General features: G+C 32.9%; 4 protein-coding genes, 1 long non-coding RNA gene and 1 other non-coding gene across 7 annotated transcripts; 4 read left to right on the top strand and 2 right to left on the bottom strand.

Moving 5' to 3' along the window:
• Window positions 1–394: 394 nt before the first annotated feature.
• LOC103843849 (CRIB domain-containing protein RIC8-like) lies at window positions 395–1,297 on the top strand. The gene is made up of 4 exons (XM_009120629.3): window positions 395–455; window positions 556–662; window positions 755–833; window positions 936–1,297. The coding sequence occupies exons 1-4, from the start codon at window positions 395–397 to the stop codon at window positions 1,235–1,237; spliced, it is 549 nt and encodes a 182-aa protein (XP_009118877.2). The 3' UTR covers window positions 1,238–1,297.
• A 520-nt stretch (window positions 1,298–1,817) lies between these two features.
• On the top strand, window positions 1,818–4,718 carry LOC103843677 (glutathione gamma-glutamylcysteinyltransferase 2). Its single transcript, XM_009120432.3, has 9 exons — window positions 1,818–2,042; window positions 2,485–2,641; window positions 2,724–2,962; window positions 3,034–3,197; window positions 3,308–3,359; window positions 3,544–3,771; window positions 3,856–4,045; window positions 4,166–4,335; window positions 4,460–4,718. Exons 1-9 carry the CDS (start codon window positions 1,968–1,970, stop codon window positions 4,541–4,543), a joined length of 1,359 nt encoding a protein of 452 aa, XP_009118680.1. The 5' UTR covers window positions 1,818–1,967; the 3' UTR covers window positions 4,544–4,718.
• Window positions 4,719–4,933: 215 nt separating this feature from the next.
• TRNAD-GUC lies at window positions 4,934–5,005 on the top strand. The gene has a single exon. It is a non-coding gene; the product is annotated as a tRNA-Asp (tRNA).
• A 139-nt stretch (window positions 5,006–5,144) lies between these two features.
• LOC103843678 (casein kinase 1-like protein 9) lies at window positions 5,145–8,609 on the bottom strand. Of its 2 annotated transcripts, none has more exons than XM_009120434.3 (13): window positions 7,903–8,609; window positions 7,774–7,835; window positions 7,524–7,593; window positions 7,290–7,438; window positions 7,130–7,225; window positions 6,980–7,050; window positions 6,841–6,902; window positions 6,711–6,774; window positions 6,548–6,632; window positions 6,328–6,454; window positions 6,155–6,240; window positions 5,702–5,848; window positions 5,145–5,623 (listed from the first exon to the last, which is right to left on the bottom strand). In XM_009120434.3, the coding sequence occupies exons 1-13, from the start codon at window positions 7,976–7,978 to the stop codon at window positions 5,330–5,332; spliced, it is 1,389 nt and encodes a 462-aa protein (XP_009118682.2). In that variant the 5' UTR covers window positions 7,979–8,609; the 3' UTR covers window positions 5,145–5,329. The 2 variants fall into 2 exon arrangements, with proteins under 2 accessions (XP_009118682.2, XP_009118683.2); XM_009120435.3 differs by having other exon boundaries at window positions 7,774–7,814; window positions 7,903–8,429.
• Window positions 8,610–9,239: 630 nt separating this feature from the next.
• Window positions 9,240–12,913, bottom strand: LOC103843679 (cactin). The gene is made up of 9 exons (XM_009120436.3): window positions 12,700–12,913; window positions 12,121–12,407; window positions 11,584–12,051; window positions 11,122–11,217; window positions 10,686–10,970; window positions 10,279–10,590; window positions 10,012–10,188; window positions 9,667–9,933; window positions 9,240–9,571 (listed from the first exon to the last, which is right to left on the bottom strand). The coding sequence occupies exons 2-9, from the start codon at window positions 12,385–12,387 to the stop codon at window positions 9,452–9,454; spliced, it is 1,992 nt and encodes a 663-aa protein (XP_009118684.1). The 5' UTR covers window positions 12,388–12,407; window positions 12,700–12,913; the 3' UTR covers window positions 9,240–9,451.
• Window positions 12,914–19,493: 6,580 nt separating this feature from the next.
• On the top strand, window positions 19,494–23,919 carry LOC117128092. Its single transcript, XR_004451250.1, has 2 exons — window positions 19,494–20,912; window positions 21,000–23,919. It is a non-coding gene; the product is annotated as an uncharacterized LOC117128092 (long non-coding RNA).
• Window positions 23,920–27,760: the final 3,841 nt, after the last annotated feature.

The following is a 27,760-nucleotide window of genomic DNA, read 5'->3' on the forward strand; positions in this document are numbered from 1 at the left end:
TATATGTACAGTGTTCTTTAAATATGGCATAACATAACCAATATATGTACCTCTAAACAGAATAATCTACCTCTAAACAGAATAATCTATATATGAAGCTATTGTTTTTTTAATTTTTATCAGTTAGTGGCCAATAATTGTTCTGTTTTTACTAACAACTGCTGATTTCCATTCAGTTTTACCAAATTAAGATTACAATACATAACAAATATATATATTATAATTAGTTTTAATCCACTTTCAACTTGATTTCGTTCACTTAGTTAATAACTGAGTCGTAATTTCATTGATCCTTTATATTTCAGAAGACAAAAGACAAACACGTACAGAATAGCTTCTTCTTCCTCCTTTTTTTTTCTTAGTTACTATTTTGATTTGGTTTAGCAATTACATTATGTCCAACTACAGAATGAAAAGTCTCTTGAAGGGTCTTAGGTACATTTCTCATATATTTGGTGAGTAATTTTACATTTGTGAATATAACTTTATATGAATTACTACTTTTAAATCACCAAAACTAATAGTATAAATCTTGTGAAATTGCAAAAAATGAAGAAAACGAGAAAGAGCCAGAGATGCAAATTGGAACTCCAACAGATGTAAAGCATGTTGCACACATTGGTTGGTATGGAGGATCTGTCAATCAAAACTCACCTAGCTGGGTATATACATGTTTTCTCTATATTTTCAATATATTTTTGTGTAACGATATAGCATCATTAATTATAATAAACTAACAATAGGTTTCATGTAGATGAATGATTTTAAAGCATCGGGTGGTGGATATGCATCTACGCCTCTAGGAAATTATATCGTAGAGGATGCCTCGGAAGGTAGCTCTAATCATATTTAGCTAGCTGTAGCTTAGTTTAACATAAAATATACATTTCTTACAACGCAGTATATATAACGTAGAGATGCTTACGTACATGCAGATTCAACTCGATCACGTGACATACCAAGACATCCAAGATCGTCGAGAGACCGTTCGAACAATGTGGATTCACCAATAAAAGGACGATCACGACGTGGAACCTTAAACTCTAGTGGGAATCTAAAAACTTCACGGAGATCAAAAGAAACTTGTGATTATCCTCAAGACGGTTCTAGAAAATCTCGTAGAAGAAAAACTAGAGATTGTGCGAATGATGGATCGTCACGATCGTCGCGTAGAACATGCGGATCACAGACAGAATCTATACTGTATGTTACAGAATCAATCTCTAGTAATGTTTAAGACGCAAGATATAAGTGTGGTCTTATAAAACTATCATGTATCTTCTTTTTTTTTTATCAAACTTCATGTAGCTTTTAAGCTTTGGTTGGTTTATAAGAAAATTCAATCTTGATGTGTATTTCTGTTGATGGTTTTGTCTTTCATCTAACCGGTTGAGTTATTATGATCACAGCTCATTTCACAAGATACAATTAGTTATTAGATTACAATCATGTTTTAGAGAAAACAATTACGGTGTAATTAAGAAGTTTACGTGCAGTCATGTTATTTGGTTAGCATCTTAAAACAAAAAGAGAATAAATTATCATCCCTCGTTTTAATGTTTGTTGTTTATATTTAATTTTTAAAATAGTTAGAACCTGCTTTCATGGTTAATGATGCATGTGTACACGATCATCCAGTTGCATTAAGAAAAAATAAGTCTTTCTATAGCAACACTTGTGTATAGTTTAGGATTTAGCCATTTGTCTTGGTCAAGGTCAACAATTTTAAAACCAGAAATATTATCAAAACCGAACCGGACCGGATGATATTAGCGGTTTATACACATTATGAGTCTTCTCCACGGAGAGAAGACAAAAGAGAATCCGGATTTGAATTTTGAATTCAATAAGACTTCTCTGCCAATGCGACTCTCTTAGAAAAACGTACATACGGAAACCACTTACGTTAAACCACTGAGAGAGCTCTTCTACTTTGCTCTTCGGTTCGAAAACCTCTCGTGGTGATAATGTCTACGGCGAGTTTGTATCGGAGGTTCCTTCCCTCTCCTCCGGCGATAGATTTCGCTTCCGTTGAAGGAAAGGTGCGATACTACTGTCATGGTTTTTCCAAATTGAAACAGGGTTTTTGGGGTTTTAGTGTTATCTGCTGTCTACTGCTCGTGGTTAGAGACGATCATTGATGTTTGTTGATTTGTCTTAGAGATTAGAACTGAGTATGTGAATTAGTAAACTTCAAAGATTCTTTTTACAGAAAAAAATAAATAAAAGATTTGTTTTTGATATTAGGGTTGTAGCTTCATCTGCTCTCTACTGCTTATGTGTAGAGAGATCTGAGTATGTGACTAGCAAACATCAATTTCTTTTTTTTTTTTTTTTTTTTGAAAATTTTCAAGATAGTTGATTGTTTTGACAATTACCAGTCACCATGAGGAGTAAACTCAAAACAAGCGTCTCTCTATCTTATATGTTTTTGTTTGTTTGTTTACCTCACTGGAGAGTTTGAAATATTCACCGTTGATGCAGAGAATCTTCAATGAAGCGCTTCAGAAAGGAACCATGGAAGGGTTCTTCAGGCTGATTTCTTATTTCCAGACGCAGTCCGAGCCTGCTTACTGTGGATTAGCTAGCCTTTCCATGGTTTTGAACTCTCTCTCTATTGACCCCGGGAGAAAATGGAAAGGTATATATACTTCAAATTCCTGACTTTACAACACCACATTTGGTTGTGGGGTTTCTTGATTTTTTGTTTCTTTCTCTAATAGGGCCTTGGAGGTGGTTTGATGAGTCAATGCTGGAATGTTGCGAGCCGCTTGAGATAGTGAAGGATAAGGGCATTACGTTTGGGAAAGTTGTCTGTTTGGCTCATAGCTCTGGTGCTAAAGTCCAAGCTTTCCGCACTACTCAGAGCACTATTCATGATTTCCGCAAATACGTGTTTAAATGTTCCACTTCTGATAATTGTCATATGATCTCAACGTATCATAGAGGAGTTTTCAAGCAGGTACAGCTTTTTTGGCTGTGTACAAATTATGAAGTTTGAGATTGCTGAAATTCTTTAGTTTCTGGTTGCAGACTGGAACAGGACATTTTTCGCCTATTGGTGGCTATAATGCTGAAAGAGATATGGCTTTGATTCTTGATGTCGCTCGTTTCAAGTATCCTCCTCATTGGGTTCCTCTTAAGCTTCTTTGGGATGCAATGGACAGTATTGATCAGTCAACAGGGAGACATAGAGGGTACATTATCTTTCTTTCGTTTTTTATTAGGCTTTACTTCTATGATTGAAGAATGTAATCCTCGTTTTCCTTACGGAATTGGCTTTTCTAATGTTCTCCTTTACTTCCAGGTTCATGCTTATATCTAGACCCCACAGAGAACCAGGATTACTCTATACTCTGGTAAGTCCAGAGTCATGATGCTATTCATATAGTTACTGCTAGTTTGTCTTCAATCCTTCACACTGTAGCTGTTATTAGTATTCTTATCCTAAAACGATTTTCACATCGATGTGAGTGTGAACTTTTAAGAGAACATTTTGTTTCAAAGTTTGAGTGAGTGATGATTCCTGATTATATATTTCAGAGTTGTAAAGATGAGAGCTGGACCAGCATAGCAAAGTATTTGAAGGAAGATGTTCCTCTTCTTGTAAGCTCGCAGCATGTTGATACTATTGAAAGAATCTTGGATGTTGTATTCACGTCCCTTCCGTCAAATTTCAACCAGTTCATCAGATGGATGGCTGAGATAAGAAGAACAGAGGATATAAACCAAAATCTCAGCTCAGAAGAGGAATCAAGGCTCGACCTAAAGGTACTATTCTCTTGTTGATTCAGTTTTCTGTTTCTATATTTCACCAATTTATACATCACTGTTTTGTGGTTCCTTTTACTGCAGCAAGAGTTGCTGAAACAAGTGCAGGAGACTGAACTGTTCAAGCATGTGGAAAAGTTTCTATTCTCTGTGGGCTACGAAGACAATCAGGCATATGTTCTTGCCAAGGCTGGTTCTCAAGGATCTGAAATCTTATCGGAAACGGAATCGGATGAGTCTTGTTGTTCGGAAACTTGTGTGAAATGCATCAAAGGTATGTTTGTTCTTGAACTTGTGATTTATACAAACCTGATAAAAGCCCTTTCATTTTCAAGGTAGTGGCTTGTACAAAGTTCTTAGTTGTTGTGCTTTGTTTTATTGTTTTCCATCAAAGGTGTTGGTGAGGATAAAGTGAAGGCTTACCCATCAGGGAACGATGTGTTCACTGCTCTTCTGTTGGCTTTACCTCCACAGACATGGTCAGGTATCAAAGACCAATCACTTTTGCAAGAGATGAAACAGCTCATTTCCATGGTTAGCTTCCCAACTCTGCTTCAACAGGAGGTAAATAATCAAACCAACTTTAAATTCCTTGTGTTTATGCAGTTAAAAGGCTTTTAAGATCTTTTTCCTTCTGAGGATTGCCTGCCTCATGAGGCTTTTGGTTTTGTATGGTATTGACTAACAGGTGTTGCATCTACGACGCCAACTTCAGCTGCTAAAAAGATGTCAGGAGAATAAAGAAGACGAAGACCTCTCTGCTCCTGCCTAAATATTATTACACTAATCACTCTCATTTTTTTCTCAACAACCAACATAAACCTTAAGCAACCATTGAATGTCTAATTTATCTCTTATGGGTCCGCACAACATATCCTTATTAAGGTCTCTTGTGAGATCTATTTGATTCAAGTAAAAGCAATGGACTAACATATATCACCATCACATTGCTATATATATATATCATTGCTACGGTCTCATTGTTTGACTACTACAATTTGAACTTACCAAAGACTCAACTAACTGTACTTTTACCACTAGTGGCTTCTGCTTAGACACCGCTACAATGATTGCTGCTGTCGTTTCGCATTTTTGCTGAAATTTAAGTATAACCTTATGATCAATGATTCTTTACGATCGTTGCAAACTACTTAGCAACAAAGTCGTTGTAGTATAGTGGTAAGTATTCCCGCCTGTCACGCGGGTGACCCGGGTTCGATCCCCGGCAACGGCGTTTGACTTTTTTTTTCGTGACAAAATATAATTGGGCTTGCTCTTGGAACCCAAAATCTATCCGGCCTAGAAAAGCCCAGCACCTCAGAGTTCGTCTTGTTATCCTCGGCTAGTTTTTGTTTGTACACTTCTACTTCCTTTAATTCATAATTTTTTTCATTCTATACATAACCCCCTAAGCTCTGTGCCAAAAGTGTTTTACATCATACATAACCCAACAACAACTGTTTTAAAGTATATGAATCGTTTGTACTGTATATCTTATATATATATATATATATATATAGATTTTCGTTTGTATAAAATCTCTTTCTTTGTATGTTTCTCATGATTTACGAAGAGAAAGAAGCTCGAAGCTCCTCCTTAACGGATCTCCCCGAGTGTTTCTAGCACCACGGGAAAGAGTCGAACTCTTCTTTGACTCATATCCTCCTGGTCCCATTCTCTGGCTCGTTGATCCCATTCCACCACCGCCGCTTGAAGTCACCAAACGGCTAGAGGATCTGCTATCACTAGGACCCCCAGCTGAACTTGGACGTGAGCTCGAGGCGATTGCTCTCCTTGAAGAGCTTCCGTTTCTTGACGAACTGCCTCTTCTTTCTGACTCACCACCACCAACCTGTGAAAAAACATACAAAGCTATGAGAAGTTTTGCAATGTTTTATTTTGTCTAAGAAAGTAAAAAAAGGGTTCTTACAGGGACATCATCAGAGTTTCTTGATGCAGACCGATCACGTGGTGTTGCATGCCTTCTTGAAAAAGCTTCAACCGCACCTGATAACCTATTGCCAGCAGTCCTCTCCGGTTTTCCAGCAGTTAACTCCGGTTTTCCAGTTGTATGATCCTGGAAACACAAAAAGATTATTTTTGTATCAGATATCCATCTAACTATAACCTCGCGCCAAATTTACATGTTTTAAAAATTATAAACTTATTTCTTCACGAATTAGCATCAAATCAGTTCCCCTGCTTTAAAAATTAAACTTATTTCTCCAGATTGACAAATTTTCTAATTTATTTCTCGCCTAACCGATAATTCAAAACTTAATTACCCATAAACCACGATTTTAATTGGTTTAGTATTAACAAAATAATTCTAAACCGGCTAAACCAAGACAAAATGTTTTTTATAAAACCGGTTTAGTGTTACCCGTGTTCTTGAACTAGAACTGGAGCTGGAACCAGTTTGCGGATGCTTCAAGACGGTCCAGTCAAATACATAATCAAACTGATAACCTGTGCCATCATAAAAGAACAAAAGAAGAGCATTAAGAAACTGAAGAGAGACAACGACTAGAATAAGGAATGTGTGGCAAGAACCACCTTCTCTAATAAACAAGTCTCGGAATAGCCTCTTGAGGTAAGAGTAATCAGGTTTGTCATCAAACCGTAGAGACCGGCAGTAGCGGAAGTAAGAAACAAACTCAGACGGTTGGTTTCTACATAAGACCTGTTCTTCAACATCCAATGCTTAAGTGCCACTACTAAACAAAAAAAAAAGAAAAAGAAAAACATCAAATGTGGCAGATGTTCATTCACATACCTCTATAGGAGTTGAGACTTTCTTCTCACTTATTCTGTCATACTTCTGCTTCCTTGTCCCAGCTTTTAATCCCTGCCATGGTAAGCTGTAACAAATACATTACAGCAAAGGGTTCAATATTTGTTGCTACAAAAGATTGGTGTGGAAGATGTAAGAGTCTTACCTTCCTTTGAGGAAGTACATAAGCACATAACCAACTGCTTCCAAATCGTCCCTTCGACTTTGTTCTTTTGATAAAAGACATGTCAGTATCAGACCTGAATACATAACGGTTTCTAATAATAAACACTGACCTACTCCAAGGTGTGTGTTGACACTTGCATACCGAGCTGTTCCAGTGAGGTTTTTGTTTTCTCTGCCCACCATCAAGTTTACTCTTAAGCTACACTACAATAAGAAGAGATGCAGGGAATATGAAATAACCTGTGTTACCTGTAAGGAATGTGCCTGTGAGTCTGAAGGTCTCTGTATTTCTTCCCCAATCCAAAATCAATTATATAAACCTATTGTATCAGGACAAGATATAGAATCAGTCAAGCTTTTCTGCAAAGAAGTTCACATTCAAGAGCAGTTGCACAATACCTGGTTTGCTTTGCGGCCGAGGCCCATTAAGAAGTTGTCAGGCTTAATATCACGGTGAAGGAAACCTCTAGTGTGCATATACTCAACTCTGTTAATCTGAAACCAAACAAGATGTTTTTCGGTTATGGACAAAAGAAAGAATTGTGAATGTATTACTCACAAGTTGATCAGCAAGCATGAGAACGGTTTTCAAAGAGAGTTTTCGGTTGCAGTAGTTGAACAAGTCTTCAAGACTTGGACCTAGAAGGTCAATAACCATAACATTGTATTCTCCATCAACTCCATACCACTTGATGTTAGGAATACCACCTTCAACAAAAAGCAGAAAAAAATAATAAATGTGAGGATGAATAAAAGTCTGTCAATGAAATGCAATTTTTAAAAAGAGACTAACTTCCTCCTTGAAGCAACGTATACAATTTGGACTCATAGTGTAGCTGAGGATGCTTGGTCTTGACAGATTCCTAAGAGAAGAAAACAAAAGCAGCAAAAATCAAAAGGCCAATTCAAAAGCAAACAAGAGAGAATCAAACTCAGTTCAGTCAAAAAGACTAATTCTTTCTATCTTGCCATTAATGGATATTAAAAAAAAAAGTCATCAAAAATCAACAAACTCTCTGGTCATTAAAAAAGAGGTTGATTACCAGCTTAACAGCAACTTCTTCTCCGGTTTGGACATTTACACCTGCAACAAGAAGAATAAAACCTGAAGAATCCACCCAATGAGATAAAAGCTAGCAAGAAAAAGGATTGTCCTTTTTGTTAATGATTACCAAGATAGAGCTCTCCAAATGATCCACTGCCAATTTTTCTGCCAAGTTTGAATTTCCCACCAATCACAAGATCCATTGATTTCTCTCTAAAACAAAGTCTCAGACTTTTTTTCTCAAATTCAGACAACTCTCAGAGACAGACACATAACTGCTTTCTTGTTTGTTTATGCCATCAACGACGACAAAGCCTCGTGGTGGAAATCTCGAAATCGAATCCACAGTGAAAACGATGATTCACGATTCTTTTTTTTTTTAAAGTATTGACACTTCATTAAAGGGTCCCACACGCTCCGAATGTCTCAATGTAACGCTAATCGGTTAAGCCATTGTGGATTCGAACTTGTACCTCACAAAACGTTTTAAAGTCGTAAACTTTTTAGCTGGATTTGACCCGGCAAAGTTGGCAAAACGTCAGAGTTTCGCTCAGCAATAACAAAAATGTTTCCGGTAATTAATAATACTAGTTATTATTATTAATACAATTATACAAATAAGTTAGGAATAATTAGAAATTTTGTTGCGACACTTATGATCTGTCATTGGCTTCCTTTTTTTGTCGGCAGACAGAATTTCGTTAATTAAAGATGAAAATGAAGATGAAGATTTACTGACATGTCATGTAACTGTGATGTCATTATCAACTAAGATTTGAAACAATACTGCATATCATTATTAACTTTTAATCATTTAAAAAAATCAGAAAGAAATGCTTTTTTTTTTGTCATACTAATCTTTGTAGTTAAAAAAAGAGAGCAAAAAGTAAAAACTAGCTTTTGGTTAATACTTGCGGAAATAATACCATTGAGCTAATATACTAATTTAATTTGCCTCATTTATTTTTCTGTTAAAGTTAAATACATACTATGTTTTGATAATTCGTTTCTCAAAACACTAAAAATCTAATATTCTTTGCTGGTTTTATTTATTCTATGAAATTACATTGATAGGGATTAGGGAATAATGCATTTGCATTTATGTCTTCAATTAAGTACAGTTTATTTACTGTAATCGTGTGTCGCTCCGGACCAGCCAGTGTCTGTGGCGTGTCCCACGATGACCCTGAATCGCTCTCTGGAGTTTGGAGAAAAAGAGGCATCAAAAAGGTGTGAAAAAGAAATGGAAGGCCAGATTATACAATATCTTCTACTCCACTACTTGAGTCTGATACCAACATAATCTTTTTATAAGCATCACATGATGTTGAAATCTCAACCTAAACAAACGACACAACTCACATCCATGTCTATACCAATTTCTCCACGTAAACTAATATTTCACCTAACAAAGTAATCACATTCACCGACTCGAGATTTTGTTCAACTTATCAACACATTTAGTTAGCAATCATCATAATAAACATTTAAGGTTTTGAACTTGTCACATTGACAAAACTGATGTTCTACTCTGTTATGTTCGATAATCCTTTTAAATGAAAACAGTCAAACAAAATACTACGTATTGCCCACTTGTTACAAACAAGGTTTAATGAAACACCAGCCAAAGTATTACAACTGCCAACTTCGGATTCTCCGACCAAACTCCGATCACTCTATCGCCTGTAACGATGACGTTTAAAGTTGATGTACAAATGCAGAATCCCACGCTCAAACGTGCATTTGAAACCCTTCTTGTGAGAATACTCCCACTCTTTGTTCACAATCCGGAACGCCTGCAAAACAAAAACATATTGATCAACACCAGAATAACACAGAGATGTATGTGATGATGAAATAAAATACAGAGGTGATGGTTCTGAGTACTTACAATGTCTTCATAAGGAGGACCAGCATGGAACCGGATCATACAAGTTTCAGAACTTGTCCCATCTTTTTCTATAGTGTAAATGGGAGCCTTGATCTTGTCTACCAAATCCGGGTAGAAGATGTTGAACTTGTACCCTTGAACGATCTTAGGAGGCGGGTTGTCGTGATCATAGTGCGTTTGGTTATACTTGTTCCACTCGTAACCCGTGTGAACTCTGTTGAAGTACTTCGGTTTTCTTGGCCGGTACTTGTCATGCCACCAGTATACCTATAAGGAGATGAAGCTTTTTCAATATTTCTACTCTGAGAAGAAAGGGATAGACAAGATTAATAACAAAAGGGATACCTCAGAATCAAGGTTCACTTCAGCATTGGAGCCAAAGACAGCATCACCTTCCTCCATTGCTGCCATTGCTTTCATTGCTTTAACCTTAAAGTTATCCTCTACTGGTGCTGGTTTTGAGTCCATAGCTTCTTTGATCCGCTTCTTCTGTTTCTCCATCACAACCATCCGTTTCATTTCCTGTTATAGCCACAATCATATTTTTAGATCAGAAAAAAAAAGTAAACACTTAATGGGCAAAAGTCGATTGCAGGAACAGTTAAAGAGTACCAGTAGCTTCTTGTCTTCCTCGGGATCGATTGCTTCTTCACGATCATCACCGTGCATGAGCTCTGGCGAAAACGAACCAGCCGCTTCTGCTTCCACATCAGCTTCTTCTTCTTCCTCCATGATAGGCTCCGGAGAGAAGGCTTCTTCAGCATCTGAAAGATTTGTATCGTTTATCTCCTCCTCCTCGTTTTCTTCCATCACAGGTGCTAAGCGATGATTAACTTCGACATCTTCTTCATCACCCTCTGAAAGTTGCTCGAGGCGATGTAGATGTCTCCTCAGCATCTCAGCGTGTATTTCCTTCAAGCAAGCCTATTGAGCATCAAGATAGTCAGTGAGTATGCAAAAAAAAAAAATTGTTTGTTTAATAAAAATATAACACCACAAGATCATCCACGAGCAAATACCTTTGCCTTGTATATATCGAGGCGTTTTAGAACTGCTTCCCAATACTCTACTACTTTCGCGGACCCAGACCGCAGCTGGGACTCGATGTCCAACTGCAGTTCTAGAAGCTCCGAGTGGGTCTTCCCATCAAGAAGTTTTCTGACGTCAGCTTCAACACCAGCGTGTAGTCCCCTCTCTTGAGAAAGCAATTCTGCAGGAGGCTCCTCCCCTCTAACTCTAGCTCGATCCAAGGCATCCCTTTTACGAGCTTCAGCTAACTCCCAATCGCATACCACAATAAGTGCCTGGAAATGTTCAATAGTATTAAGCACACAGGTTTACTCCCATACATGTATACATGCAACAGCATCAAACAAAGAAAGAATGCTATTGTGCTAATCAACTATCAAAAGGAGACAACACGAGGGTCCATTAAAACATATCAAAATTCCATACCTCCCAATACTGTACGCGTGTTGGAGTTGCCCGATCTGAATCCAGATACATTTTGATATCATCGCGAAGCTCTTCCATATCTTTAACAGTGAGTCCCTGCATCATACATGTCATGAGTACGTCTACTTAATTAAAAAGTATCACAACAATCTGAAGAAAGAAAAAACAGTGAACTCTTATTTTTCACCAAAAGATGACAACTACTCAATCAGAGACTTAACGAGAGATCTACACTCTCGATCTCCAAACCAAATCATCCAGTATCGTATCTAAATTGCTAATGGCTTACACTTGCAAAGTAACTTATCTAATCTCAAGCTTTTTCTCTCCCCCACAAACCAACTAGTTCCAAAGACTGAAAATGTCATGGAACTGAACAAGGACCACGAAAGTAAAGACCTAACTGAAAAATGCTTAATCACAATATTGATTTTTAGGATCTAGCATAAGATTTGTAAGTACCTTGAAAACCATGTAGGGTTCACTGAGCTCGATATCCATATCATCTGAACCATCCAAGTGCTTGCAGAGGACGTCGATAGGCTTCAGCCGTCCTTCACGCAGTCTGATCTCCGACCTCACCTTGCTTTGATCGAAATGGAACTCTTCCTCCTTCTTCTCCCAATCTTGAAACTCAGCTCGAGCACGTTCTCTAGCCAACAACGCCATCTCTTCCTCGTGTCGAGCTTTCTCCACAGCTCTCTCTTCTCTCCTCTTCTTAACCTTTTCAACCTCCGTCATCCTCTCCCCACGTCTCCTCTTCTCAGCTTTGACGGAAAATTCGTCCAAGGGTACTCCATGGTGAACATCTTTTTCAATCTTCTTCCGCCACACAAAGGTCTCAGTGAGATTGGAATCCCCAAAAGGGTTTGAATCGTTGGAGTAGCCAGACACTGACTGAGTCTTCAGTTTCTTTGCTGCACGTAATGCCTACCAAATAGCATAAAGTCAGCAACCAAGTCCCAACACATAAAAAAAAAAAAAAAAAAAGAATAATACCTTCTTTTGAGCCTTTTTAGCCATATACTCCTTGATTTCTTCCTCAGAGGGCTTCTTAGAGGAAGTTCTCTTCTTACTCTTCCGTCCACCATCGCTATCAGAGGAGGAATCATCATCACTCGAACGACGGTGTCTACTACGACTGCTGCTGCTGCTGCTTCCCTTCCTTCTCCTGGAACTCCTGGGAGGAGACAAATCATCAGAACCGTCAGAGTCAGACTCTGATTCATCTCTCCGCTTCTTCTTCTGCTTACCATGAGATCCCATACTTTGAAAAGTTAACCACGCTGTCAAAAAAAAATATAATTAATCAGTTTCCTCACCCTTAACATTGCAATAATAAACAAAAGAGAGTCCCTCCCTCTAAAAACTCAGAGCTAATTAACCAATTCCGATGATAACAATTGAAATCAAAAGCTAGGCGTTGATTGATAACGAGATTGATGCATAATAAGCCAACGAAAGCAGAAACATTCATGCGAGAAGACCACACGATTTGGTTAAATTGAAGGAACGAAAAGAGAAGTAAGGGAATCTGAACCAATAAGCAGAGTATAGAGAGAAGAGGTCATAGCATACCTAGTTGGATCTGGAATCAGTGGCGGGTGAATGCGGCGTCTGTGCGACGGTGGAGACTTCTCCTCCCCGATAACTGCATCGAAGCCACGTTTCCACAATAAATAGGGTTGGTATTTTTTTTCGGTATGGGGGTATTTTCGGTTCAATTAAATTTCTATGACTAACCGGCTCGTACTAACCCGGCATTTATACAATCTTTTTAAAAATTTTAGTGAGAGTTTGTTGTTTAACGTTTCTGTTAGCTTCCTCTGTCTCCGGACAGGATCAGACTCCAGTTCTTTGCAGCTTCGTGTAACATCAAGATATTCATCAATGAAAATACCTAGAGAAAAAATGGCTTAGAAAATCTACTAATTTGTAAATATATTTAAATTAAAAATATCGTGAACCAGCAGATGTAACACTAACAAAAATGATATGGGAAAGGAAAAGAAAAAAATATTACAACAGAGAGGGTTGGGGTTACAAAGAATCACACAAATCAATTTACTAGTAACATACATTATCTATATAATATATAATAAACCAATATTGCCATTGATCTAGTGTAGCTCCCTCTAGTGTTTCTTGCTCTCAAATCACAAGAAGATGAAGTCAGACGGATCCAAAACCTTAGATTTCACGTGTGATCAAAAAGCTGACCAACCTGATGCAGCTCCTGTTGATTTGGTCGGTCCTGATCCCGTTGTTGAAGGGATATTTGACGTTCGTTGCGCATCGAGACCGTAACCTTTTGTAGTGTTATTATACTCCCTCATTTTATTTAATTGATGTTTTACTTTCAAACTTAGTTGAAAACAAAAATATTAAATATCTTAAAAGACAAAAGAAAACTCAATCAAAATTTTTATTTTGACAAAGAGATTGCTAAGCTGTAAATAAATTAAATTTTTACCATTTTCATTACAATTTTAGATAAATTAACAATTGATTCTAACATTTTTTTTTTGTGAATTTTAAGCAATTGTACAAAAAATAAAAAGGAAAGACACACATTAATTCTTTGTCAGTAACATATTACACCTTCCTACGCCAAAAACACCAGCACAAATTTATTAAAAGTTTTATTCATTTCTTTGATAAAGTCATAGTATTATTATAAATATTATTTGAGTTTTAGTGTAGATAAAAAAGAAATTAAGGAGGGCAAGGGTATTGACATCGGCAAAACGTATTTCCGTTTTTTTCTTTAATGCACGTGGTAAAAGCCAGTATTTTCTTATGCTTTTTGACACAGTTGGCTTTGCAGCGCTGGACTTCACATGTTTTGTCTGGCTCTTCTGAATAACATGGTTTTCCTTTCTGAGCAATCACTGTTTCTTCTGTTATTATAATAATTAAAACATAACTTTAGTTTCATATTTAAAATAAAAACTGATTTTTTTTTGTAAAACAAACATATTTTTAGAGAGTTTTCTGCATACTTATATAAAAAAAGAACTAACCGTTTAAAGTTCTTTTTTCTAAATCATTGATTATTCTTGAAAAATCATTTAATTCAATATTATATAATTAGACATGCAATCTACATATGTATATAAATATATACAGCATATATATACAGCATCAAATAAAAATTATTTTGGAATGATAATAAATTCATAAAGTTGTAAATGTAAATACAAACCGAATAGAAGAACTGTGAGCATGAAAAAACCAATAAGCGAAAGTTTAACCGTGTTTTTCATCTTAGCTAATGAAATGATTGTGTTTTAAAAGTTAGAAAGACTGAGACCTACATTTATAGATGAATCACATATTGAAACTTATCTAATTTAAGCTATGTCTCTTTTCAAAATCCGATATAAAAGGATCTTTTTTTTTGAACAACCCGATATAAAAGGATCTAGTTTGACAAAAAAACACAATTCTAGTTTTTATTTATTTAATAAATAAAAAAGTTTATTTCATTATTTTTAACTTTATTTGAAATATTTCTTGATATATATATATAAACAATCAAATTCAATTAATTTACAGATTCAGAATTTATATAATACACATTTAGAAGAAAAAAAAACAGAAAGATAAACAAGAAATGACAATTTGGTCAGTAGAAATATAATTTTGAAGTTAATAGAAAAACAATCAGTTATTTCTATGTACATTTTTTGACAATACTTCGTATACGAATGACACAGAAGATAAATTACACATAAGCAAATTCAATAGATATATGAAGAGTGTGTTTACCTTATGATCTGAGGCATTTTGGATCAACCGTTAGACGATGCCAATTTCATATTAGCATCAAGATTATGCTATTTTGGGATCGTTCGTAAGAATGTGCCAATTTTTGTTCGAGCTAAAAAAAGCGTAATTAACTGAAGGCAAAAAAAAATCAAAAGTGTTAGGCCTTTTATATTTAGCAAATTGTGAATGTCTAGACACTGCCAAGGGGTCTGTTGTTATATTTTCCATTTCCAATGTAGGGAATATGAACCAATAAGCAGAGTATAGAGAGAAGAGGTAATAGCATACCTAGTTGGAAACGGAGATCTGGAATCAGTGGCAGATGAATGCGGCGTCTGTGCGACGGTGGAGACTTCTCCTCCCCGATAACTGCATCTAAGCGACGTTGCTACAGTAAATAGGTTGATATTTTTTGGTATGGGGGTATTTTTGTCATACGTGTGTCAGTTCAATTAAATTATCGCTCTGGTTAAGGATAATTCGGCCGTCTCAGTACGTACCAGAAAATTGACCGGTTCTATGACTAACCGGCTCGTATTAACCCGCATTTACACAATAATTTTTATGATTGTGGTTGGTTTGGTTTAAAATTTTAGTGAGAGTTGTTTAACGTCTCTATTAGCTTCCTCTGTGTCCAGATAAGATCAGACTCCAGTCCTTTGCAGCTTCGTGTGACATTAAGATATTCATCAGTGAAAATACCTAGAGGAAGAATGGCTTCGAAAATCTACTAATTTATAAATATATTTAAATTAAAAATATCGTGAACCAGCAGATGTAACACTGACAAAGATGATATGGGAAAGGAAAAAAAATATTACAACAGGGAGGGTTGGGGTTACAAAGAATCACACAAAACAATTTACCAGTAACATACATTATCTATATAATACATAATAAATCAGATTGCCATTGATCTAGTGTAGCTCCTTCTAGTGTTTCTTGCTCTCAAATCACAAGAAGATGAAGTCAGACGGATCCAAGACCTTAGATTCCACGTGTAATCAGAAAGCTGACCAACCTGATGCAGCTCCTGTTGATTTGGTCGGTCATGATCTCGTTGTTAAAGGGAGATTTAATGTTCGTTGCGCATCGAGACCGTAACCTTTTGTAGTGTTATTATACTTCCTCATTTTATTTAATTGATGTTTTACTTTCAAACTTAGTTGAAAACAAAAATATTAAATATCTTAAAAGACAAAAGAAAACTCAATGAAATTTTTTATTTTGACAAAGAGATTGCTAAGCTGTAAATAAATTAAATTTTTACCATTTTCATTTCAATTTTAGATAAGTTAACAATTGATTCTAACATATTTTTTGTGAATTTAAGCAATTGTACAAAAAAATAAAAAGGGAAGACACACATTAATTCTTTGTCAGTAACATATTACACCTTCCTACGCCAAAAACACCAGCACAAATTTACTAAAAGTTTTATTCATTTCTTTGATAAAGTCATAATATTATTATAAATATTATTTGAGTTTTAGTGTAGATAAAAAAGAAATTAAGGAGGGCAAGGATATTGACATCGGCAAAACGTATTTCCGTTTTTTTCTTTAATGCACGTGGTAAAAGCTAGTATTTTCTTATGCTTTTTGACACAGTTGGCTTTGCAGCGCTTGACTTCACATGTTTTGTCTGGCTCTTCTGAATAACATGGTTTTCCTTTCTGAGCAATCACTGTTTCTCCTGTTATTATAATAATTAAAACATAACTTTAGTTTCATATTTAAAATAAAAACTGATGTTTTTTTTGTAAAACAAACATATTTTTAGAGAGTTTTCTGCATACTTATATAAAAGAACTAAACGTTTAACGTTCTTCTTTCTAAATCATTGATTATTCTTGAAAAATCATTTAACTCTAATATTATATAATTCGACATTCAATCCATAGATGTATATAAATATATACAACATATATATACCGCATCAAATAAAAATTATTTTGGAATGATAATAAATTCATAAAGTTGTAAATGTAAATACAAACCGAATAGAAGAACTGTGAGCATGAAAAAACCAATAAGCGAAAGTTTAACCGTGTTTTTCATCTTAGCTAATGAAATGATTGTGTTTTAAAAGTTAGAAAGACTGAGACGTATATTTATAGATGAATCACATATTGAAACTTATCTAATTTAAGCTATGTCTCTTTTCAAAATCCGATATAAAAGGATCTAGTTTGACAAAAAAAACACAATTATAGTTTTTATTTATTTAATAAATAAATAATTTTATTTCATTATTTTTAACTTTATTTGAAATATTTCTTGATATATATATATATAAACAATCAAATTCGATTAATTTACAGATTCAGAATTTATATAATACACATTTAGAAGAAAAAAAACAGAAAGATAAACAAGAAATGACAATTTGGTCAGTAGAAATATAATTTTGAAGTTAACAGAAAAACAATCAGTTATTTCTATGTAAATTTTTTTGACAATACTTCGTATACGAATGACACAGAAGATAAATTACACATAAGCAAATTCAAGAGATATATGAAGAGTGTGTTTAGCCTTATGATCTGAGGCATTTTGGATCAACCGTTAGACGATGCCAATTTCATATTAGCATCAAGATTATGCTATTTTGGGATCGTTCGTAAGAATGTGCCAATTTTTGTTCGAGCTAAAAAAAGCGTAATTAACTGAAGGCAAAAAAAATTGAAAAGTGTTAGGCCTTTTATATTTAGCAAATTGTGAATGTCTAGACACTGCCAAGGGGTTTGTTGTTATATTTTCCATTTCCAATGTAGGGAATCTGAACTAATAAGCAGAGTATAGAGAGGAAGAGGTAATAGCATACCTAGTTGGAAACGGAGATCTGGAATCAGTGGCAGATGAATGCGGCGTCTGTGCGACGGTGGAGACTTCTCCTCCCCGATAACTACATCGAAGTGACGTTGCTACAGTAAATAGGTTGATATTTTTTAGTATGGGGATTTTTTGTCATACGTGTGTCAGTTCAATTAAATTATCGCTCCGGTTAAGGATAAGTCGGCCGTCTCAGTACGTACCAGAAAATTGACCGGTTCTATGACTAACCGGCTTGTACTAACCTGCATTTACACAATCATTTTTATGATTGTGGTTGGTTTGGTTTAAAATTTTAGTGAGAGTTGTTTAACGTCTCTGTTAGCTTCCTCTGTGTCCGGACAAGATCAGACTCCAGTCCTTTGCAGCTTCGTGTGACATCAAGATATTCATCAGTGAAAATACCTAAAGGAAGAATGGCTTAGAAAGTCAACTCATTTGTAAATATATTTAAATTAAAAATCTCGTGAACCAGCAGATGTAACACTAACAAAAATGATATGGGAAAGGAAAAGAAAATTATTACAACAGGCAGGGTTGGGGTTACAAAGAATCACACAAATCAATTTACCAAGTAACATACATTATCTATATAATACATAATAAATCATATTGCCCTTGATCTAGTGTAGCTCCCTCTAGTGTTTCTTGCTCTCAAATCACAAGAAGATGAAGTCAGACGGATCCAAAACCTTAGATTTCACGTGTAATCAAAAAGCTGACCAACCTGATGCAGCTCCTGTTGATTTGGTCAGTCCTGATCCCGTTGTTGAAGGGAGATTTAACGTTCGTTGCGCATCGAGACCGTAACCTTTTGTAATGTTATTATACCGCCTCATTTTATCTAATGGATGTTTTACTTTCAAACTTAGTTGAAAACAAAAAATATTAAATATCTTAAAAGAAAAAAAAAACTCAATGAAATTTTTTATTTTGACTGTGAGATTGCTAAGCTAGCAAGGCATTAAGTTTTTACCATTTTCATTTCAATTTGAGATGAAATTAACAATTGATTCTAATATATTCTTTTGTGAATTTAAGCAAATTGTGCAAAAAGTAAAAAGGGAAGACACACATATCAATATTTGTTATTTATATTTATATTTAGTAACATAATACACCTTACGCCAAAAACACCAGCACAAATTTATTAAAAAAATTATTCATTTATTTGACAAAGTCGTAGTATATTATAAATATTATTTTAGTTTTAGCGTAGATAAAAAAATTAGGAAGGGCAAAGATATTGACATCGGCAAAACTTTTTCCCGTGGACGTCTTTAATGCACGAGGTAAAAGCCATTATATTTTTATGCTTCTTGGCACAGTCGGCTTTGCAGCTCTTGGCATCACATGTTCCCGTTTCCTTTGGATATTCTTTATAACATGGTTTTCCTTTCTGAGCAATCACATTTTCTCCTGTTATTATAATAATTAAAACATAACTTTAGTTTTTATATTTAGAATAAAAAATATTTTTGTAAAACATATGTTTTAGAGGAGTTTTCTGCATATTTATATAAAAAAGAACTAAACGTTTAAAGATTTTCTTTCTAAGTCATTGATTATTCTTGAAAAATCATTTAACTCAATATTATATAATTAGACATTCAATTTATATAGGTATATAAATACATACAGCATCAAGTAAAATCTATTTTGAAATGATTGTATAACAAATTCATGAAGTTGTAAATGTAAATACAAACCGAATAGAAGAACTGTGAGCATGACAAAACCAATAAGCGAAAGTTTAACTGTGTTTTTCATCTTAGCTAATGAAATGATAGTGTTTTAAAAATTAGAAAGACTGAGACATACATTTATAGATGCATCACATATTGAAACATATCTAATTTAAGCTGTGTCCCTTTTCCAAATCCGATATAAAAGGATCTAGTTTGAAAAAAAAACACAATTCTAGATTTTATTTATTTAATAAATAAAAAAAATTTATTTCACTATTTAAATTTACTAAAAATATTTCTTGATATATATATATATATAAACAATCAAATTCGATTAATTTACAGATTCAGAATTTATATAATACACATTTAGAAGAAAACAAACAGAAAGATAAACAAGAAATGATAATTTGGTTAGTAGAAATATAATTGTAAAGTTATTTGAAAAACAATCAGTTATTTCTATATACATTATTTTGGAATCGTTCTTAAGAATGTGCCAATTTTTGTCCGAGCTAAAAAAAGGCGTAATTAACTGAAGGCAAAAAAAAAGTCAAAAGAGTTAGGCCTTTTATATTTAGCCAATTGTGAATGTCTAGACATTGTTAGAGCACCCCCATCAGCAAACTCCACTAGTCTCGATTCCCAATGTGCATTTTTGATTAGTTTAATTTTTTTTTCGTTTGACTTAAAAAAAAAAAATTAGTAGCCGAACCATTTGCGGGCCGCCATGTGGCATAGAACCCGCGGAACAGTGTTGATACGGGTTCATAGTGGGGAGCTTTTGTGATACAGGTTCATAATAAAAGGGTTTTTATATTTTTTTTTTTTTTTGGGAACTGTGTGAACCCCCCTCCCCCCCCCCCCTCCCCCCTTCTTGATACTCCAATGCAGATGCTCTTAGGGGTTTGTTGTTATATTTTCTATTTCCAATGAAGTAGAAAATAATTTTGTATTCTCATTGCGATAATACACCTATTGTTTCATATAATTTTTCCTTTCGTTATACAAATCTTTTTTTGGTATGTTTGTTACAGTCATGAAAGTCATCACAAAATAATTTCCGTTTAGTACATACCAGAAAATTGACCGGTTCTATACTAACCGGCTCGTACTAACCCGTGCGTTTACACTGGAGATTTGAATCCTTTTTATGATTGTTGTTGGTTTGGTTTTAAGAATCTAGCGAGAGTTTAACCTTTCTGTTAGCTTCCTCTGTCACAGGAAAGGATCAGACTCCAATCCTTTGCCGATTCGTGTGACATCAAGATATTCTCATTAGTGAAAATAACTAAAGGAAGAATGGCTTGTGTTACAAAAAATAGTGAAGAATGGCTTAGAGAGATATTATAAAACTCTCCTCACTTGTAAATATATTTTAAAAAATCTCGTGAACCAGCAGTAACGTGTAACACTAACAAAGATGATTCGGGAGAGGAAAAAAATAATACAACTTTGAGTGTTGGGGTTGCAAAGAATCACACGAATCAATTTACAAGTAACATACATTATATATATATAATAAAACTCATATTGCCATTGATATCTGGTGTACCTGCCTCTGATGTCTCTGCTCTCAAACTAGGTCACAAGAGGATGAAGTCGGACGGAAGTCACGGAAGACCTTAGATTTCACGTGTGATCAGAAAGCTGCCCAACCTGATGCAGCAAGCTCATGTTGATTTGGTTATCCTGATCCCGTTGTTGAAGGGAGATTTGACGTCCGTTGAGGACCGAGACCGTAACCTTTTGTAATTTTATTAAGTGAACTCCTTCGTTTTATCTAATTTTCTCTTGAATTTAGTTGAAAACAAAAAAAATATTAAATATCTTAGAAGAAAAAAGACTCAATGAGAAATTTTATTTTGACCGTGAGATTGCTAACCTGTAAATAAATTAAGTTTTTACCATTTTTCATTTCAATTTTAGATGAAACTAACAATTGATTCTATATTTTTTTTTTGTGAATTTAAACAATTGTACAAAAAAGAAGAAGACACACATATCAATATTTGTTATTTATACGTATATTCAGTAACATAATACACCTTACTACGTCAAAAACACCAAAACAAACTTATTAAAAGTTTTATTCATTTCTTTGACAAAGTCGTAGTGTAATTATAAATTTTAGTGAGAGTTGTTTAACGTCTCTGTTAGCTTCTTCTGTGTCTGGACTGGATCAGACTCCAGTCCTTTGCAGCTTCGTATGACATCAAAATATTCATCAATGAAAATACTTAAAGGAAGAATGGTTTAGAGAGTCTACTCATTTGTAAATATATTTAAAAAGACGTGTGTGAAAAGCTTTTACCATTCACTTGTAAACGGAGACCTCGCGTACCCCCGAGAGGTGTATGCTCTAGTCCTCCTCCTCCTCTTCTTCTTTCTCGAACCACATCGGAAAAAGACGTGTGTGAAAAGCTTTTACCATTCTTATTTCAATTTTTATATGAATTAATAGCAAATTCCAATATAATTTTTTTGTTAATATATGCAACTGTTCAAGAAAAAAAAATTAAAAAGGTAGACACACGTATCAATATTTGTTATTATACTTGTATTCAGTAACATAGTACATCTTATTATGCCATAAAACGAGCAACAATTTATTAAAAAATATTATTTTCTTTGACAAAGGCATATTATCTTTAAAAAAATATTATTTGAGTTTTAGTGTAGATAAAAAAAGAATGATTTACACTATGAGTCAGTTTTTGACTTTTTATTACACAAAATAGCAGTTTGTGCTACTTGAATAGGTTTTGGTGGTTAGAGACATTGTTGGCCTTGGAAAAGTGTAACCATAAGTTTTTTTTGTGTCACCTTTATAGATATAGTTAGCTTTTCGTTATATGTGCACCTAACTAAGCGTAACAACAAGAATATTTTTTTTCTTTTGTTTTAAATTTCTTAAAATGTTGAAACCCATAAATCGTAGAAAGCAGTGAACATTTTTTGGTTTGTTTTTTTTTGATTTTTTTCTTTGGTTAGCATTCTCGTCGTCTTTCATTTGATCATAAACTCTTTTCGACCACCAAGACCGGAACATCATGACTTTGCCGCCGCGAGTTTAGTATACTCGGCCACAAACTCAGTTTAAAAAAAACATCTATGTTATCGTGATTTGAGTCAAAATCAGCTGTTTATCACGGATCTATCATATTTGAATGATAATAATAAAGAAATGAGGTTGACTCAAAGAAAATCATCCCAAAAAATGGTGATTTATGTCTGAAAACAAAAATGACTGCAAACTATGTAGAAAGAGAAGTGTCGATGAAGAAGAAGATATGCAAAATTAATACTGCCCTTCGCTATCATAATCTCATATGTCTATAACAAAAAAATTATGCACATCCGTTAGTGTACATGTGTACAATATAAATTATGGTGTACATGTGTACAAAAAATACTTGCACGTATGAGATAGAAATCTTTTTGTAGATATGGTAAAAATGTACACTTTAGAATTGATGGAGCAATGATTACACGACATTTTAATAATAAAAAGATTTCTAATAAAAGCATAGAAAAATTTTCATGGACAATGTCTTTTGATATTTGGTCAATGCTCAAATGTCCAATATACATATTATATTTTATCTTAGTGGCGTTTTGCATATCTCTATCATAATACAACAAAAATATTGTGCACATCCGTGAGTGTACATGTGTACAATAGAAATTGTGGCATACATGTGTACAAAAAAAAAAAAAACTTGCAAACATGTATACATAATTATCAAAACATGTATACATAATTTTCACTTTCCACATGTACATAAATTCCCAAGATCTTATATGTACATTAGTTCACTTGTACACCAAATAAGTTTTCTAAAACGATGAGCTTGGAAATACATACTCTTTGGCCTCCGTAACTTGTATAGTTGAGTGAAATCTTGTGCAGCAAGCATAGCATCATAAGATGATAACTCATCTCTGTCGGTTTTACTTTCATCCCATCTACACAAGTTAGATAAACATAGTTCAAAGACAATACCAGTAAAACCTCGCAGATTCTAGACAAATGCTAAATGAATATAATTCAGAGACATTACTAGTAAAACCTCCAAAGTCTTGTCTTTCTGCAGATATATTGATAGACACATCAACAAGCCCTTAAGGCTTACTTGAGTTCATCTTCCTAAATTAGTAATTTGGAATCAGACACTTTAGTTTATTTTATATTTCATTCTAAGCACTATATATCTTAAGTTATACATAATCTTCCTCAATTATATTTACATATATAAGACAACAAACAATGTAAATGCAAATAATAAAATTAATCATAATTTTAATATATTTAAAATATAAAAATTATAGTTGAATTGAGAGAAATAGATGGAATCTAATATACCCAAATGATAATTAAATCGATTATAAAAATAACAAAAACGACTAGATATAACATATCAAAAATCATATGTCTAATTAAAGTAATATAATATTATTAATATAAATTATGCATACAAATTATAAATAAATTTAAAATTAAAAATCAATAAAAATCAATTATTATAATAAATATATACCCCTGTATGAGCACGGAAAATCACCTACAAATAATATTTTAATAAAAAGACACAACTTTTAAAGTTGATATTTTTAGATTTCTTTGTTGGAAACACATATTTATAAATTGGCAATTTTTAAAATCAACACATAACTTTTTAACTTAATTGAAATTCACAACCTTTATAATTAATTGAGATTGCTATTATTAATACTAGGCAAAGAGCTCGTGCGATATCGCACGGAAACTCATTTTATAAAGAATATATTATAATCTATAATTTATAATTTTATATGCCTGATAAAAAAATTAAATCATATAAATAATTAAATTTAATTTTGATGATTAAAATATGATTTACAAAGTATTCAAATATATATATATATATATATATGTATATATATATATATATATTTTATAAACCTTTATGTTCCCTTTAATTTTTTATCAAAACACATATTGTATACAATTGTGTCTTCATCCTTTTTAAGTTTTTTCATACATTTTTTCACATGATAGTTATCTTCAACCACTTTTTGAACAAAATGCAATTTTTTTTGCATGATATATAATTTTTTTTCCTATTTAAAACATAATATTAAAATTATTAGTTTATAATTTTAAACAATTATAATTTATATGTTGGTAATTGTTATTTTGTATATTTATCTACCTGCTTTATTTATTGAAAATGAATATTCAGAAAATTTAATATTGTAATAAATATATGTTGATTTACGTTAATATGACCCGTGTCATTTATAATATTTTTTTTTTAATTTTTGGGAGAGTTATTATAAAATACCAATACTTATTATATAAACTAACACATTACTTAAATAAAACCAATATTTTTTAAAGTAATCCCACTTTGAGATGAAAAAACACCTTGTTTAGATGAAAAGTTGCAACTTTGACATTATTTTTTTCACCATTTTATTATTAGTAGATTAGTAAAAATTTGATTTGAAAAATGCATGGGAGAGACTATTTATAGATTTTTTAAAGCTTATTTGAATAGTCACAACCCTTCAATATGAGTAGTCACATTCTTCTAATACTCACAACTTCTCACTTTTTAAAAGATACTAGTGAATAGTCACAACTTTTAGACTATTTTTAGAAAGACACAACCTTACAACATATAACTTTTAGAAAAGACACAACCCTCTATACATATTTTTCAAAAGACACAACCTTTCAACATAATTGAAATTCACAACCTTAGGAATTAATTAGAAAAGACACAACCTTACAACATAGAACTTTTAGAAAAGACACAACCCTTTACACTACTTTTTCAAAAGACACAACCTTTCAACATAAGTGGATTCACAACCTTAAAAATTAATTGGAAAAGACACAACCTTCCAACATAGAACTTTTAGAAAAGACACAACCCTTTACACTTCTTTTTCAAAAGACACAACCTTTCAACATAATTGGACTCACAACCTTTAGAATTAATTGGAAAAGACACAACCTTCCAACATAGAACTTTTAGAAAAGACACAACCCTTTACACTTCTTTTTCAAAAAACACAACCTTTTAACATAAGTGGACTCACAACCTTTGGAATTAATTGGGATTGCTTGTATACAATTGTGTCTTCATCCTTTTTAAGTTTTTTCATATATTTTTTCACATGATAGTTATCTTCAACCACTTTTTGAACAAAATGCAATTTTTTTTTGCATGATATATAATTTCTTTTCCTATTTAAAACATAATATTAAAATTATTAGTTTATAATTTTAAACAATTATAATTTATATGTTGGTAATTGTTATTTTGTATATTTATCTACCTGCTTTATTTATTGAAAATGAATATTCAGAAAATTTAATATTGTAATAAATATATGTTGATTTACGTTAATATGACCCGTGTCATTTATAATATTTTTTTTTAATTTTTGGGAGAGTTATTATAAAATACCAATACTTATTATATAAACTAACACATTACTTAAATAAAACCAATATTTTTTAAAGTAATCCACTTTGAGATGAAAAGACACCTTGTTTAGATGAAAAGTTGCAACTTTGACATTATTTTTTTCACCATTTTATTATTAGTAGATTAGTGAAAATTTGATTTGAAAAATGCATGGGAGAGACTATTTATAGATTTTTTAAAGCTTATTTGAATAGTCACAACCCTTCAATATGAGTAGTCACATTCTTCTAATACTCACAACTTCTCATTTTTTAAAAGATACTAGTGAATAGTCACAATTTTTAGACTATTTTTAGAAGGACACAACCTTACAACATATAACTTTTAGAAAAGACACAACCCTCTACACATATTTTTCAAAAGACACAACCTTTCAACATAATTGAAATTCACAACCTTAGGAATTAATTAGAAAAGACACAACCTTACAACATAGAACTTTTAGAAAAGACACAACTCTTTACACTACTTTTTCAAAAGACACAACCTTTCAACATAAGTGGATTCACAACCTTAAAAAATTAATTGGAAAAGACACAACGTTCCAACATAGAACTTTTAGAAAAGACACAACTCCTTACACTTCTTTTTCAAAAGACACAACCTTTCAACATAAGTGGACTCACAACCTTTAGAATTAATTGGAAAAGACACAACCTTCCAACATAGAACTTTTAGAAAAGACACAACCCTTTACATTTATTTTTCAAAAGACACAACCTTTCAACATAAGTGGACTCACAACCTCTAGAATTAATTGGGGTTGCTATTATTAGTAGATATTAACAACAAATTCCAATAGTCGTCCAAAAAACAGCAGCAAATTCCAAGATAATTTTTTTTGTTAGTTTACGCAATTGTACAAAAAATAAAAAAAAAGACACACATATCAATAACATATCAATATTTGTTATTTATATTTGTACTGGGCAGTATAGTACACCTTATTATGCCAAAACACCAGAAACAATTTGTTAAAACTTTTATTCTTTTCTTTGACATTGTATTATTATAAATATTATTTGATTTACACTGTAGACAAAATAATCAGGGAGGACAATCATAAAAACATATGCATATTGGTATTTTGCCTGTACCCTGTCCGCAACGACCAGTCCCTGGTTTATGCCTCCTGACACATTCTGCTTCACAGCTTTTGGGTTCACATGTTCCATCTTTGTTTTGTAAATTTTGACGACATGTCTCCTTACTTTTTCTTTTTTGAGCAATCGTTATTTCTTCTGTCATTATAATAATTAAAACATAATCTAAATTTTTATCTTTAAAATAGAAAATCATTTTTTTTTTGTAAAACATATGTTTAGAAAGCTTTCTGAATATTTATACCAAAAAAACTGAAAATCTAAACATTTTCTTTCTTAACCATTGATTATTTTTATAAAATTATTAAACTCAATATTCTAGAATTATACGTAAATTTTATGTAGGTATATCAAACAAACGGCATCAAATAAAGTTTATTTTATAATGCATATATAATATATTCATAAATTCGTAAATGTAAGTACAAACCTAATGAAGAATTGTGAGCATAAAAAAACCAATAAACCATGGTTTGAAAGCAATTTTCATCTTCGATAATGAAATAGTAGTGTTTTAAAAATTAGAAAGACAAAGCAGTATATTTATAGATAAATCACAAATTGAAATATTTTCAATTTAAGCTATGTATATTTTAAAATTCCGATATTAAAAGATCTAGTTTGACCAAAAAAATTCACATCTCCAATTTTTTATTTACCAAATAAATAAAAAAGATTTAAATTTTTAAATTTATATCTAAAACTGTGGTGTTTGGATGTAAAATTTATATCTAAAAATCCAAATACTTAAATACCTTTCA

This window comes from Brassica rapa, chromosome A09, assembly GCF_000309985.2.
Source record: "Brassica rapa cultivar Chiifu-401-42 chromosome A09, CAAS_Brap_v3.01, whole genome shotgun sequence".
Taxonomy (NCBI): domain Eukaryota; kingdom Viridiplantae; phylum Streptophyta; class Magnoliopsida; order Brassicales; family Brassicaceae; genus Brassica; species Brassica rapa.